Source organism: Salvelinus fontinalis, chromosome 8 (assembly GCF_029448725.1).
Source record: "Salvelinus fontinalis isolate EN_2023a chromosome 8, ASM2944872v1, whole genome shotgun sequence".
Classification (NCBI taxonomy): domain Eukaryota; kingdom Metazoa; phylum Chordata; class Actinopteri; order Salmoniformes; family Salmonidae; genus Salvelinus; species Salvelinus fontinalis.
The window spans coordinates 26,669,917-26,686,831 of NC_074672.1; the positions used below are offsets into that span (position 1 = coordinate 26,669,917).

The following is a 16,915-nucleotide window of genomic DNA, read 5'->3' on the forward strand; positions in this document are numbered from 1 at the left end:
AACGTTCCCCATGATTCATGAGGAGATTCTGCTGATGACTCAATCATTTTCCAAAATGAACCCCTGACCTCTACAGTGGCAGGCAGTGTTTCAGTCTTCCCCAAGCAGAGTGTTACGTTCCCCAGTTTCTGTGTTCTGTTTTGTATTTGAGTGTGTGTTTCAGGAGATGGCTTCCTGAAGTACTCCCCAACCAGCTGATTGGTCAACCCCAGGCTAATTGGTGATTGGAGCTGACCCCGCCCCCTCGTCAAGAAGCAGCTGACACTAATCACCATTGCCACCTGAAGATAAAAGCCAGTGTTCTGCCCCAGGAGAGATGGAGAGAGATAAGGAGTAGAGGAGATGAGATTTGGAGTAGAGGAGATGAGATGAGATTTGGAGTAGAGGAGATGAGATTTGGAGTAGAGGAGATGAGATTTGGAGTAGAGGAGATGAGATTTGGAGTAGAGGAGATGAGATTTGGAGTAGAGGAGATGAGATTTGGAGTAGAGGAGATGAGATTTGGAGTAGAGATTTGGAGATTGAGAGAGAAAAATTAGATTGTGATATAGTGTGGGTTGTGTATCAGAAAGTGTGGTATGTACTGTTGTTGTTGGTAGCAGTTTTTCTATGTCCTGTGTTTGAGTGTTTGTGAAATCATTAATAATTACTCTGTTTCATGTGTTCCCAGGGGGGAAGGAGAAGGCACTTTGGGAGTGTTTAGGCAAGAGGCCCGCGGGCATACATATACCCGTAGTATATTTACTGTCTAGGCACACTAGGTAAGACCTGGGCGGACCACCCCCTGTATTTTGGTTAGGGCACCAGACGGTGCTAAGTTAGGTAAGTTAAGTGGGTAGGCAGGTTAGATAGGAGAGGGGGAACTTTGATATTTACTTTCTTTGCTTTGGTTCCGTCCAGCCCCTTTTCCCCATATTACCGTGTAAGAAAATAAATTCTAGTAAACGGTAAAATCTGCTGTTGTGTCATCCTTGCTCGCACCTACAGTCCATACCTCTTGCACTTCAGAGAGTTGAGTTGTAGCAGGGAGTTGCGTTCCCTCTTCTCAGAGGCGTGCGTAACACAGAGTCACACCTCTGAGGAATGGTCCCCTATAAACTCCTCTATCCTCTTCTTCTTGGTTCTGTTTCTTTAGATTTTCCTCCTTCATCTCTTACCTCACTCTCACCCTTGCCATCTTTAAACCCTTCCCCGTCTCGCTCTTCTTCCTAATTTGTACGGTGATGGTATAGTAACAAACCTACCTTCTGTACAGACCCAATTCCTCCTGGCGATATACGTGCACAGGAAAATCCTCTCATCCCAAGCCAAACACATCTAATCCCAATTAACCATTAACAGCTGAAAAAATGGTTAGGTACAGTAATTATGGAAAGAGAGCAAGTAATAAGAGAGAGAGATGAGAAAGCGGAGGGCGAGTAAGACGAGTGAGAAAGAAGGAAAGAGAGAATTCTGGGCACCAGGCCGTGGTTAGGGAGCCAGAGTAAAAACACAGCACATCTCACATCCAATCAAGCTGAGCCCTGCAGCCAGCCTGAATTAAAGTCCCTTAATGACATCAAGACAAATAATCAACTACTGCATATACTTAAACAGAGTCCTTTATTTGAAGCTCCTGAGGCTGTATAGGTTCATGTTTAAGTATGATGAGCTGAGCAGCAATCCGCTCCTCCTATCCTGTGTGGGATGTATCGGTCCCTGAAATTGGGCTTGTTTAACTGGCCTGGATTTACTCGGGTCCAGGGTGCTCTTTAAGGCGTCCGCATGCGGAAAAAGTTTGGAAGAGTTAATGTATATGACATTTTGGATTTCTGTTAGTTTTTTGGGGCTTGGGCCGAAGTCTACACCCCTTTGTCATTGATCAACAGAAGGGGTTTTTCAATAAAGTATTTGTTGTCATTCAACAAGAGACGACTTGTTTTCATGCACATTCTTTCATTGAGAAATACAGCACCAAACATCTAATAACATGTAAAATTGCACGACTATGATCTCTGCAAAAACAGGAATTAATGACCGATTTCCTGAGTTCTTAGATTATGTCGGAACTATTTTGAGAAAGGGTATATTGGCTATGGCATCTCAAATGGACAAACAGTACTATTGATGCTTTTTTCTTGTTTTTCAAGCGAAGGTCTTTGAGTATGCCAGCACACTCGATCGGGTTGGCTACCCAACTTCAGCTAGGCACCAGCCGAACTGAAGCATGCTGACTCCTTTAGCGTTTAGAGAACTCTACCTCGACCTCTGGGCAGGGAACAATGGGGGGTTGATAGCCCAGAGCACACTCAAAGGGTGACATACCTGACGAGGCGTTGAGGAGGGTGTTGTGGGCATATTCCACCCAGGGTAACTTAGCACTCAAGGAGGAAGGGTTAGCCGAACGCTCCTGGTTGGTCTGGTCGGTCTGGTGGTGATATCCAGATGAAAGACTGACATTAATGCCAAGTGCTGAACAGAAGGAAGGATCTCCATACCTGGGATGTAAACTGTTCCCTGTCGGAAACGATGTCAGTGGGAATGCCATGCAGCCGAAACACATGGGATATCAGCAGGTCCACAGTCTCCCTGGAGGATGGAAGCTTGGAGAGGGGAATGAAGTGAGCCGCTTTGGAAAATCTGTCTAATGGTGAGGATGACTAAGTTACCGTTAGATGGGGGAAGGCCAGTGATGAAGTCCAGAGCTATGTGTGACCAGGGGCGACTGAGTATGGGAAGAGGGCGAAGCAGACCGGAAGTGGGTTTGGTGGAGGTTTTGAACAGTCTGGTTCATGCCAGGGTGACAGGTGAGTAGAATGGGCCCACTGAAGAACTTCAGAGTGAACTGAATCTGGAACAAACAGCTTTTCTAGGAACGTTACCTGGGTCAGGCTGGTTCTGCTGAGCCTGGCTAATACGGGACTCGATCTCCCAGGAGACAGCGAAGGATGCAGGTGGATGGCATAATGGCCTTTGGCTTGGAACCGGTGTTGTTGGCGGTGAACTGACGGGAGAAGGCGTCAGGCTTGGTATTCTTAGATCCAGGGCGATAAGTGAGTGTGTAGTTGAATCTTCCAAAGATTAATGCCCACCTGGCCTGCTGGGAGTTCAGATGTTTGGCGGTCTGGATGTCGGACCAATTTTTGTGGTCCACACAATGAAGGGGAAAACCGAGCCTTCCAACCAGTGACGCCACTCTTCAAGTGCCAGCTTCACAGCCAGAAGTTCCCGGTTACCTCAATTTCTTTCTGCAGGTGAGAGCTTGCGGGACAAGAAAACACATGGGGGAAGCTTCTGATCAGAGGGGGGACGTTGAGACAGAACAGCACTTACACCGGTGTCAGATGGTTTCGGTGAGAGCGTTCTGGAATGCTCCCTGAAGGGCCTCATTCCAGCCGCTCTCAGCGCTAAGGGTGCGAAACTCGATCGCCATCTCAATGACATTATGGGAGCCTTGATGGAGGTACATGAGTCATTGGCAGCATCCTTACTGCAGACAGGGTAGTCAAATACTCTCCTCGTCTTCTCCGTGAAGCTGGAGTAGGAGGAAAAGACAGGGGACTGTTTCTCCCCGGATTGCAGGCCCGGGTGGATTGCTGGAAGCCAGGTGCGTAGGCTGAGGCTGGAGCGAGAGGTGTGGGGACAGGGTAAGCAGGTCCGGAGGAGAATCCAAGGGAGCGTGGGGAATCCAGGGCAGAGTAGCAGGACTGACGAGAGTCGGACTGGAGACAGGGACCAGAGTCAGAGTGGGCAGAACTGTAGCGGAGAGGAAAACAGCGTCAGACAAGGGAAACCAGGCACAACAGGAACAAACGGCTAGAAACATGGACTGACTGGGCAGAGATTACGACCTGGCAGTGTAGAAGTGGCAGGACTGAGTATTTGTAGAGGTCTTGATTATGGAACAGGTTGCAGCTGGTGGGGATATGCTCTGACTCCAGCACACCTGTCTCCGCCCACACAATCACACACACACACAGAGGGAGAGGGAGAGAGCACTGGGGGAGTGGCGGCAGGTCAAGGAGACACCGGATGAGCATTAGAGGGCGTGGCAGGAGCAGATGTGACCTGTTCCTCTGTTGCTCTGTGCTCAGGGTAAAAATTTATATTTTGAGCAAAATATATATATATTTTTTTACACAACTGCAAACTTCAAACAGTATGGCAGTCAAGTAGTTGGTCTAGTGGGAATCTGTGATGTCATCGGCCTCCCCCTTGTTTGAGGAACAACAGCTTGAGGAACATACCTGGATCACCTATTGAGATGTAACTTTTCTTTAATAAATCATATCAAATTGTTTTTGTCACATGCGCTGAATACAACAAGAGTAGCCCTTACCTTGAAATGCTTACTTACAAGCCCTTAATAACCATCAATGCAGTTCAAGAAATAGAGTTAAGAAAATATTTGCAAAACAAGAAAATTACATAACAATAATGAGGCTATATACAGGGGGTAACGGTACCAAGTCAATATGCGGGACTACAGGTTAGTTGAGGTAATTTGTAAAGTGACTAAGCATAGATAATAAACAGCGAGTAGCAGCAGTGTAAAAACAAAGGGGGGGTTCAATGTATGGATTTAAAGGTAGAGTCAGCCAAATATCAGCCAGATATTGCGATGAACAAGATACAAGACTTCGCTCTCACACAATCACACAGAGTATCTGCACATGTGCACGGGTTCGCTTCACGCTTTTGGAATGTGGTAGCCAAGGGATTAAAACATTGGAGAAGTTTAGCCTTGCGCTCCAACGCTATTAGTTGTTGCGGAAATTGACCCACTATGCTGTTTACTTTGAGCATCTACATTTCATATCGCTGACTCAATCTTTTATACATTTACATTTACATTTACATTTAAGTCATTTAGCAGACGCTCTTATCCAGAGCGACTTACAAATTGGTGCATTCACCTTATGATATCCAGTGGAACAACCACTTTACAATAGTGCATCTAAATCTTTTAGGGGGGGGGGGGGGTTAGAAGTATTACTTTATCCTATCCTAGGTATTCCTTAAAGAGGTGGGGTTTCAGGTGTCTCCGGAAGGTGGTGATTGACTCCGCTGACTATACTATTACATTATTATATTATTATTATTATACTATTACAGTATATTAATACAATGAGCAATACTTTTCCAGTGACAACATCAAATGTTTGGATGGGTTGGTTTATTGTGGACGTTAGGCTTCACGCGCTCTCCTAATAAGGACCAGTAGGCAGTGGTGGAAAAAGTACCCAATTGTCATACTTGAGTAAAAGTAAAGATACGTAGTAAAAATGACTCAAGCAAAAGTGAAAGTCGGCCATTTGATTAATTGTTCAGCAACCTTATGGCTTGGGCGTAGGAGCTGTTAAGGAGCCTTTTGGTCCTAGACTTGGCGCTCTGGTACTGCTTGCCGTGCGTTAGCAGAGAGAACAGTGTATGACTTGGGTGACTGGGGTCTTTGACAATTTTTTGGGCCTTCCTCTGACACTGCCTAGAATATAGGTCCTGGATGTCAGGATGCTTGGCCCCAGTGATGTACTTGGCCATACGCACTACCCCCTGTAGTGCCTTACGGTCAGCTGCTGAGCAGTTGCCATATCAGGCGGTGATGCAACCGGTCAGGATGCTCTCGATGGTGCAGCTGTATAACTTTTTGAGGATCTAGGGACCCATGCCAAATCTTTTCAGTGTCTTGAGGGGTAAAAGGTGTTGTCGTGCCCTCTTCACAACTGTCTTGGTGTGTTTGGATCATGATAGTTCGTTGGTGATGTGGACACCAAAGAACTTGAAGCTCTCGACCCGCTCCACTTCAGCCCCGTCGATGTTAATGGCGGCCTCTTCGGCCCTCCTTTTCCTATAGTCCATGATAAGCTCCTTGGTCTTGCTCACGTTAAGGTAGAGTTTGTTGTCCTGGCACCACATTGCCAGGTCTCTGTCCACCTCCCTATAGTCTCATCGTTGTCGGTGATCAGGCCTACCACTGTTGTGTCAGCGAACTTAATGATGATGTTGGAGTCGTGCTTGGCCACGCAGTCGTGGGTGAACAGCGAGCACAGGAAGGGACTAAGCACGCACCCCCTGAGGGGCCCCAGTGTTGAGGATCAGCGTGGCAGATGTGTTGTTGCCTACCCTTACCATCTGGGGGCGACACGTCAGGAAGCCCAGGATCCAGTTGCAGAGGGAGGTGTTTCGTCCCAGGGTCCTTAGCTTAATGATGAGCTTTGTGGGTACTATGGTGTTGAAAGCTGAGCTGTAGTCAATGAATAGCATTGTCACATGGGTGTTCCTTTTGTCCAGGTGGGAAAGGGCAGTGTGTGTGTATCTGGGGTGTTCTGGATAAGGCCTGAGGGGCCTGTAACTCCTGTCTATGTCAGACGAGGGATTAAGCATGATTAAATGCTCAATTAGCCCACAGAGCGCTACACTTTTATCTCACCCACCCGCGGGACTTGACCAGAAAGGCCAGGGTGTTTGTTGGAGTGTGTGTGCTTGTGCGTGTGTGTATTTATGTGAGGCTTGACCCTCTCCTTTACATACCAGACTCTGTCCCCTCTGGGCACACACACTCCAACTTCTCTGTGGCGCTGAGACACGTTCTGGTTCAGGTCATCTGGTTAACCTCTCTAGGGTATGTGGGACGGTAGCTTCTCACCTCGTCAACAGCCAGTATTCCGCCAAATTCAAAACAACAGAAATCCCATAATAAAAATTCCTCAAACATACATGTATTTTACACAATTTTAAAGATACACTTGTTGTAAATCCAGCCACAGTGTCCGATTTCAAAAAGGCTTTACGACGAAAGCAAACCAAAGGATTATGTTAGGTCAGAGCCAAGTCACAGAAAAACACAGCCATTTTTCAGCCAAAGAGAGAAGTCACAAAAAGCAGAAATATAGATAAAATTAATAACTAACCTTTGATGATCTTCATCAGATGACACTCATAGGACTTCATGTTACACAATACATGTATGTTTTGTTCGGTAAAGTTCATATTTATATCTAAAAATCTGAGTTTACATTGACGCGTTATGTTCAGTAGTTCCAAAACATCCGGTGATTTTGCAGAAAGCCACATCAATTTATAGAAATAGTTATCATGAATGTTGATGAAAATACAAGTGTTATACATGAAATTTTAGATCCACTTCTCCTTAATGCAACCTCTGTGTCAGATTTCAAAATAACTTTACGGAAAAAGCAAACCATGCAATAATCTGAGTACGGCGCTCAGACAACAAATCAACCCAAAGAGGTATCCGCTATGTTGGAGTCAACAGTAGTCAGAAATAGCATTATAAATATTCACTTACCTTTGATGATCTTCATCAGAATGCACTCCCAGGAATCCCAGTTCCACAATAAATGTTTGTTTTGTTCGATAATGTCCATCATTTATGTCCAAATTCCTCTTTGTTGTTCACGCGTTCAGTACACAATCTTAACGCACGACGCGCAGGCAAGTCCATGCGAAAGTTCAGACGAAAAGTTGTATTACAGTCCGTAGAAACATGTCAAACGAAGTATAGAATCAATCTTTAGAATGTTTTTAACATAAATCTTCAATTATGTTCCAACCGGAGAATTCCTTTGTCTTCAGAAATGCAATGGAACTCAAGCTAACTCGCACATGAACGCGCATGGTCAGCGCATGGTCAGCTCATGGCAGACCCGTACTCAATCCTTTCTCATTCGCCCCCACTTCACATTAGAAGCATCAAACAAGGTTCTAAAGACTGTTGACATCTAGTGGAAGCCTTAGGAAGTGCAACATGACCCCATTTCCACTGTATCTTGGATAAGAAAAGAGTTGAAACCTACAAACCTCAGATTTCTCACTTCCTGGTTGGATTTTTTCTCAGGTTTTTGCCTGCCATATGAGTTCTGTTATACTCACAGACATCATTCAAACCGTTTTAGAAACTTCAGAGTGGTTTCTATCAAAATCTACTAATACTATGCATATCCTAGGATCTGGGCCTGAGTAGCAGGCAGTTTACTCTGGGCACGCTGTTCATCCGGATGTGAAAATACTGCCCCCTACCCAAGAGAGGTTAAACCAGAACCACACAGGATGGCTGGGCCCCACCAGAGAGAGGGGGAGAGTTGAGGACTGCTGCCAAGGGGAGAGTGCCGTATGGGGAGCGGCAACAGGGGGGTTCAGTGGAGGAACGATTCAGAGGCCTCTATTACAAATCAGCCATCATCACCCCACTGTTCCCCTCATTCCCTCCATTCAGAAAACTCTCACAAACACCCGGCAATACACTTAATGTCCCGACAAGGAACTCCTAATGAAAATAAATCTGTGGAGAGTAGAAAATAGCAAGAAGCTCTGAATGTGTTCTCAATTAGCAAGCGCCACCAGAAATAGAGGAGAGAAAGGAGAAAAGAAGGGAGGAGAGGAAGACAAAAAGGGCTCATTTGTGTATAGCAGGTCTCCAGGGTTGTGATAAGCTTGGTCCCCAGGCCTGCATTTTCAAGCTGCTAATTGTTAAATTGACTTTTTTTCTTTCTAAAGCATCTTCTTTCTAAAGAGGCCTGCCATGCTTTCTCTTTAATATTCAAACAGCAGCAGTCTTCACAAGTCTGTGTGTGTGTTTGTGTGTTGACACACTGAGCAATCAGTTCAAATCAAATCAAATTTTATTTGTCACATACACATTGTACTCTGATACTCTGCTGGTTGCTACTTTGTCCTCATCAACTCCTTTCAATACCATGTCTGTTTCCCTCCACCCTTCTCTCCATCTTTCATTCACTGTTTTCATCATTGCCCACCCAGCCCCCATGCACAGACACTTGCATGCCTCTCCTAGTCCTAGGCCTTTGACCATGAAAGAGAACCTGGAGGGTTGAGAGTTACCATTCAGTGGTGGTGTTCAAACGCAACATGTGAAATTCCGTTTTGTGTGTTGTCAGACTGCCAGAGCTTCACAGCCAAGACAAGACAAGTTTATCCCTGTAATGTTTTCTGTCTGTGAGAGCCTTACTTCCACAGAACCTCCTTCCCAGGTGAGCAGGGGGAGACACAACATTAGATTGTGCTTATAATGCTGCTGTACAAAAGGAAAATGTAAATGTAATCTGTGTTCTTTTATCTTTCATGGAAGTCATTTAGCATATAGTGTGCATACACATTTCTAGCTTTGTTCACTCTTTCTCCCTCTTTCCCTCCCATCTATCTCATGCTGACATGTTGCTAATTGAGCTCGTCCCTGGTTTGTCTGTCAGTAGAGGTGAGCGCTGTGTTTAGAGAGGGCTCTTCAAGAGCTGCCTGAGAGTTGTCTCCTCTATGCCCTGACATCTGTGATGAGTGTCTTGTCCTTGCAGTAAAGTGTTGAGGCCACACCTGTGTGTGTGTGTGTGTGTGTGTGCTCCTGAACCGCTACTGAGGAAGGACAAACTGTCTCACCAAGTCACAGGAGACACACACCTCACCAACACACCTCTGCTGAACAGCAGTAAACAGCAGTACTGACCTGAAGCTTTTAGTCAGGTACATTTGGAGTGCTTAAACGTCTTACATGCATCATCTTTTTCTTGGTCTATAAGCAAAGACTTAATTACGTTAGATCGATATTCACAACCAAAGTGGTCTTCAAAGTCCCTTACAGTGCATTTCACATTACCTCCCCTCCCACAAGCTGTCCTGTGGCTCTCAGGGATAAAATGTCTTACTCAGTGAAGACAATATTGATTGAAGAGCTCTCAGAATAACAAGATCCGTTGCCCTTTGCTTTATTCGGCAAACTTGCCTCTTCAGTCTCCTTAAACAACAGATTTTTTAGGCTCTTTGTAACTTCCTAAATTCACACTTAGGCACATGGGTTGTGTGTGTAGCTTTTAAAATGAAGCAATGCAGCTGCATTCACTCACTCACTACTATTCTCTGATGGCCAACTTTTCCCTGTTCCTTACAGTATGTAGAGTAGCATGGCCAACATACGTGTGTGTGTGTGTGTGTGGGGGGGGGGGACTCTCAGAAGCAGCCTCTTCCACTGCAGTCCAGATGGAGGAAAAGAAACATACATCAGGCTTGACAGCTGCTAAATTGTAATTACGTGGTTCCGTAATCCTCCATACTGTATCGGGAACAGAAGGTAATTGGCCCGTGTGCTTCAGGGCTGCTATAGTGGACGGACTGATGAAGGACCTGTATGAATGTCATCCTCTGTCACAGAGCCAAGCAGAGAGGCAGGATACTGCTGTGATGACTCAGACCCAGGGTTGACTGTAGATTTCACTTGGTTTACAGTGATGAGTAAAGAGATGGGCAGACATTGGAATGAGAGTACATCATATTATTCTGCATGGGTCAGATAGGGTGGGTCTCTATTGATGTTTGTGTGGTTGTGTGTGTGTATGCGTATCATTGTGTACATGGGGCTCTATGGTGAAGACAGGCAGGCTTACCCATGATGAGTGGTTATTCCCCACCTGAAGATGAGTGTGTGTGAGTGCTTGTTCTGCCAGCTGTGTGTTTGGATGGGAGCTCTGTCTCTGATCTGTCAGCCGTGTGTTTGGATGGGAGCTCTGTCTCTGATCTGCCAGCCGTGTGTTTGGATGGGAGCTCTGTCTCTGATCTGCCAGCCGCGTGTTTGGATGTGAGCTCTGTCACTGATCTGTCAGCCGTGTGTTTGGATGGGAGCTCTGTCTCTGATCTGTCAGCCGTGTGTTTGGATGGGAGCTCTGTCTCTGATCTGCCAGCCGTGTGTTTGGATGTGAGCTCTGTCTCTGATCTGTCAGCCGTGTGTTTGGATGGGAGCTCTGTCTCTGATCTGTCAGCCGTGTGTTTGGATGGGAGCTCTGTCTCTGATCTGTCAGCCGCGTGTTTGGATGGGAGCTCTGTCTCTGATCTGCCAGCCGTGTGTTTGGATGGGAGCTCTGTCTCTGATCTGCCAGCCGTGTGTTTGGATGGGAGCTCTGTCTCTGATCTGCCAGCCGTGTGTTTGGATGGGAGCTCTGTCTCTGATCTGCCAGCCGTGTGTTTGGATGGGAGCTCTGTCTCTGATCTGTCAGCCGTGTGTTTGGATGGGAGCTCTGTCTCTGATCTGCCAGCCGTGTGTTTGGATGGGAGCTCTGTCTCTGATCTGCCAGCCGTGTGTGAGGGGCGACAGGCCCGAGGATCAGGCTTAAGGTATTGTAGGGGAGTTGTAACCTTTGACTCCACTGCTATCCAAGTTGTCTTCTCCTTGTTAGCATGGAGAGCATTAACCATTGTTACACATTAACCAGTGTTACACACACACATTTTTATGTGACCATATGTTACACATATGTAAAATGTATGATAAAAGCATCTGCTAAATGGCATATATTATTATATAAAATGATTATCAAACCTCTGTAACATCCAGAAATGTTGTGACTGTGTGCAGGTTTAGACAAAGCTGTTCTCCATCTGTATTTCTAAATATCCCATGACTGTGTGTACTGTAGCTGTAATCAGAGTACACAGTAAGATAAATGAATAATGATTCATGTTGTCTTCATCACTATAGAGTTGACATCCAGTGTGTAGGCCAAAACAAGCTTAGTAGTGTCACCATTACAAAAAGGACTTGAATGGACAACATTCCATGATGTTGATGTATTCATTGATGAATGGCCCTGTGAATGAAATAAAACCCAGAAGGGAGGTTTCCTTAATGATTTTACACACATTACCAATATTAGTCCATGTGAAATCTGATAGGACCTCTTCTGTGCAGACGAGCTTCATTAGATGTTGAATCAAGCCTCCAGTCATTCAGTTACTGTAAGTGTGCTCAGGACATTAGTGGCTGAATCAGATCAGCCCTGATTTGAAAGAGGCACTGATCACATCACAGGCCTCGTTTGAAGAGCCCGGTGGGGGAAGACCCCTGGAGACCGTTGCTCAGTAACCAGTCTGTGCACTTTGAACCTAATGCCAAATTCCATCTTTAGCTGGAGTCCCTGACAGTCAAAATGTACTTTCCCTGTTATTAAATGTGCTTCCTGCTTAGGTTTAACTGTTACAATAAAAACAATTAAAGGGACAGAAGCGTGGCTGCAGGAGGATGGAGAGAGGGAGGGGGGTGGGGGCTTTATGGGAAACAGGGGAATAAGAAGGAAACAAGGGACAGATGAGGAGGAGTGTTAGAGAGATGAAAGCTCTCTACGGTATAATCTCTATTTGGTGTCCCTCTAAAACACAGACCCCCCCCCCTCACAGGAAGAACAGACCATCACACAGGCCCCCTCACAGGAAGAACAGACCATCACACAGGCCCCCTCACAGGAAGAACAGACCATCACACAGGCCCCTCACAGGAAAAACAGACCATCACACAGGCCTCCCTCACAGGAAAAACAGACCATCACACAGGCTTCCCTCACAGGAAGAACAGACCATCACACAGGCCTCCCTCACAAGAATAACAGTCCATCACACAGGCCCCCTCACAGGAATAACAGACCATCAGACAGGACCCCACACAGGAATAACAGACCATAGCTCAGCACCTGACTCACTACACACCCTCTTTCCTCTTATCACTCTCACTCATCCCCTTATCCACTTTCTTCCTTTTCCTCTTTGTTGTCTTCGTCTCTTTCTATCCCTCTCCTCGGGTGTGTTGTAGTCTGGACTGTCCTGTCGGGATAGGGGGTTCTGGACTGTCCTGTCGGGATAGGGGGTTCTGTCCTGTCCTGTCGGGATAGGGGGTTCTGTCCTGTCCTGTCGGGATAGGGGGTTCTGTTCTGTCCTGTCGGGATAGGGGGTTCTGTCCTGTCCTGTCGGGATAGGGGGTTCTGTCCTGTCCTGTCGGGATAGGGGGTTCTGTCCTGTCCTGTCGGGATAGGGGGTTCTGTCCTGTCCTGTCGGGATAGGGGGTTCTGTCCTGTCGGGATAGGGGGTTCTGTCCTGTCGGGATAGGGGGTTCTGGACTGTCGTGATAGGGGGTTCTGGACTGTCGGGATAGGGGGTTCTGGACTGTCGTGTCGGGATAGGGGGTTCTGGACTGTCCTGTCGGGATAGGGGGTTCTGGACTGGCTTGTCGGGATAGGGCTTTCTGGACTGGCTTGTCGGGATAGGGCTTTCTGGACTGGCTTGTCGGGATAAGGGGTTCTGGACTGTCGGGATAGGGGGTTCTGGACTGTCCTGTCGGGATAGGGGGTTCTGGACTGGCTTGTCGGGATAGGGGGTTCTGGACTGGCTTGTCGGGATAGGGGGTTCTGGACTGGCTTGTCGGGATAGGGGGTTCTGGACTGGCTTGTCGGGATAGGGGGTTCTGGACTGGCTTGTCGGGATAGGGGGTTCTGGACTGGCTTGTCGGGATAGGGGGTACTGGACTGGCTTGTCGGGATAGGGGGTTCTGGACTGGCCTGTCGGGATGGGTTCTGGACTGGCTTGTCGGGATAGGGGGTTCTGGACTGGCCTGTCGGGATGGGTTCTGGACTGGCCTGGGGGTTGCAGTTTGGAACCATGATTTGGCTTCACAATCACACACTCACACAAACACTCAAGAAAGCTGTGTGCACTTGAGAGATTGAGTGAAGACAATATCTGTTGATAGAATTGTCTAGGAGACAGAGGCGGGAGAGAAAGTGTTGGCTCTGGCTCCTAAACAATAACACAGACGTAGAATAGAATAGTGTGATTCAGCACTGAAACCTAATCCTCCTGATTAAGACTTTACACTCACAATGACTCATACATTCTGGGTGCTTTTTCATTGTTCTCCTGGACTGTTAGGAGTTGCACGCTAGGAACTAGCAACAGAGCCCGCTAACAAGACAAAGAACAGCACAAACACACTACACAGCCATAAGTCAACTTCTTCAAGATATTTTTTATGTTTCGTATAGTGTTTTTTATAGTTGTTTCCCCTCTCATGTAAATGAATGTACTCTACAAAGCATCTGTTGTGAGCGTGTTCCCCCTCCATGTCTTCTTCCAGCCCATATATGAGGAGAGCTCCGTATAGAGGAGAGGCTGTCTAGGTGGATATTAACCTCAGTATAGGGAGCTCTCTACAGGGTTCAACTCTCAGTACATGGATGCAATTTAGGAGTAATGACTGAGGGAATGGAGGTAATGGAGAAAGCACAACCCAATAAAGAAATGAGAGGAGGAGGATGAAGTGGGGCAGAATGCTGAATTGTGATTGGCTGGGGGAGCAGTTAAAGGGTGAGGGGTGGGGTCCTAGGGGTCAGAAGGAAGGGTGGAGTGGGGGGTGGGGTTGACAGAGAGCAGCGGCCCAGTGGAAATGGGGAGGCTGATGGCAATGAGGGTTCAATAGGCTAGGTAATAAAGAGGGAAGACCAGGGGGAGGAGAGGGTCAAACAGGTGCTGGCCATGTGTACACTGCAGAGAGGTACGGAAGTCACCAACAGAAACTGACAGACAGGGTGTAGAGTCCTCTGGTTGAGGAAACACGATAAAGTAAGCAAGCATACTACATACAGGGTCAGTTCCAAATCAAATCAAAGTTTATTTGTCACGTGCGCCGAATACAACAGGTAGACCTTACATGCTTACTTACAGGCTCTAACCAATAGTGCAAAAAAAGTATTAGGTAGGTAAAGAAGTAAAACAACAGTAAAAAGACAGTCTATATACAGTAGCGAGGCTATAAAAGTAACAAGACTACATACAGACACTGGTTAGTCAGGTTTATTGAGGTAGTATGTACATGTACGGAAGTGTGAAGGTGAACGGAAAGGCGTGTGTGAAGGAGTGTGAGGGTGAACGGAAAGGCTCTGGAGCAACGAACCGCCCTTGCTGTCTCTCCAGGGCCGGTTTCCCCTCTCTCCACTGGGATTCTCTGCCTCTAACCCTGTTACTGGGGCTGAGTCACTGGCTTGCTGGTGCTCTTTCATGCCGTCCCTAGGAGGGGTGCGTCACTTGAGTGGGTTGAGTTACTGACGTGAACTTCCTGTCTGGGTTGGCGCCCCCCCTTGGTTGTGCTGTGGTGGAGACCTTTGTGGGCTATACTCGGCCTTGTCTCAGGATTGTAAGTTGGTGGTTGAGGATATCCCTCTAGTGGTGTGGGGGCTGTGCTTTGGCAGAGTGGGTGGGGTTATATCCTTCCTGTTTGGCCCTGTCCGGGGGTTTCTTCGGATGGGGCCACAGTGTCTCCTGACCGCTCCTGTCTCAGCCTCCAGTATTTATGCTGCAGTAGTTTATGTGTCGGGGGGCTAGGGTCAGTTGGTTATACCTGGAATACTTCTCCTGTCTTATCCAGTGTCCTGTGTGAATTTAAGTATGCTCTCTCTAATTCTCTCGTTCTCTCTTTCTCTCTGAGAACCTGAGCCCTAGGACCATACGCCAGGACTACCGGGCATGCTGACACCTTGCTGTCCCCAGTCCGCCCGGCCTTGCTGCTATTCCAGTTTCAACTGTTTCTGCCTGCGGTTACGAAACCCCTACCTGTCCCAGACCTGCTTTTTTCAACTCTTAATGATCGGCTATGAAAAGCCAACTGAGATTTATTCCTGATTATTATTTGACCATGCTTGTCATTTATGAACATTTTGAAAATCTTGGCTCTCTCTAATTTTCTCCTTCTCTCTTTCTCTCGGAGGACCTGAGCCCTAGGACCATACGTCGGGACTACCGGCCGTGGTGACTCCTTGCTGCCCCCAGTCCGCCTGGCCTTGCTGCTATTCCAGTTTCAACTCTTCTGCCTGTGGTTATGGAACCCCTACCTGTCCCAGACCTGCTGTTTTCAACTCTTAATGATCGGCTATGAAAAGCCAACTGAGATTTATTCCTGATTTATTATTTGACCATGCTTGTCATTTATGAACATTTTGAAAATCTTGGCTTTCTCTAATTTTCTCCTTCTCTCTTTCTCTCGGAGGACCTGAGCCCTAGGACCATACGTCGGGACTACCGGCCGTGGTGACTCCTTGCTGCCCCCAGTCCGCCTGGCCTTGCTGCTATTCCAGTTTCAACTCTTCTGCCTGTGGTTATGGAACCCCTACCTGTCCCAGACCTGCTGTTTTCAACTCTTAATGATCGGCTATGAAAAGCCAACTGAGATTTATTCCTGATTATTATTTGACCATGCTTGTCATTTATGAACATTTTGAAAATCTTGGCTCTCTCTAATTTTCTCCTTCTCTCTTTCTTTCTCTCGGAGGACCTGGGCCCTAGGACCATGCGTCGGGACTGCCGCCCGTGGTGACTCCTTGCTGTCCCCAGTCCGCCTGGCCTTGCTGCTATTCCAGTTTCAGCTGTTCTGCCTGCGGTTATGGAACCGCCACCTGTCCCAGACCTGTTGTTTTTCAACTCTTAATGATCAGCTATGAAAAGCCAACTGAAAATTATTCATGATTATTATTTGACCATGCTTGTCACTTATGAACATTTTTGAACATCTTGGCATAGTTCTGTTATAATCTCCATCCGGCACAGCCAGAAGAGGACTGGCCACCCCTCATAGCCTGGTTCCTCTCTAGGTTTCTTCCTAGGTTTTGGCCTTTCTAGGGAGTTTTTCCTAGCCACCGTGCTTCTACACCTGCATTCTAGCTGTTTGGGGTTTTAGGCTGGGTTTCTGTACAGCACTTCGAGATATTATCTGATGTACGAAGGGCTATATAAAATAAAATTGATTGATTGATTGATTGATGTAGATATGGTTAAAGTGACTATGTATATATGATGAACAGAGAGTAGCAGTAGCATAAAAGAGGGGTTCGCGGGTGGGACACAATGCATACAGCCCGGTTAGCCAATGTGTGGGAGCACTGGTTGGTCGGCCCAATTTTTTATTTTACCTTTATTTAACTAGGCAAGTCAATTAAGAACAAATTCTTATTTACAATGACGGCCTACCCCGGCCAAACCTGGACAACGCTGGGCCAACTGTGCGCCGCCCTATGGGACTCCCAAACACAGTCGGATGTGATGCAACCTGGATTCGAACCAGATACTGTAGTGACGCCTCTTGCACTGAGATGCAGTGCCT

The 16,915-nt window shown here is 46.9% G+C and overlaps 1 protein-coding gene across 1 annotated transcript; it reads right to left on the reverse strand.

The window, feature by feature from the left end:
- Window positions 1–12,512: 12,512 nt before the first annotated feature.
- Window positions 12,513–13,427, reverse strand: LOC129861457 (uncharacterized). Its single transcript, XM_055932829.1, has one exon. It carries the CDS (start codon window positions 13,425–13,427, stop codon window positions 12,513–12,515), a length of 915 nt encoding a protein of 304 aa, XP_055788804.1.
- Window positions 13,428–16,915: the final 3,488 nt, after the last annotated feature.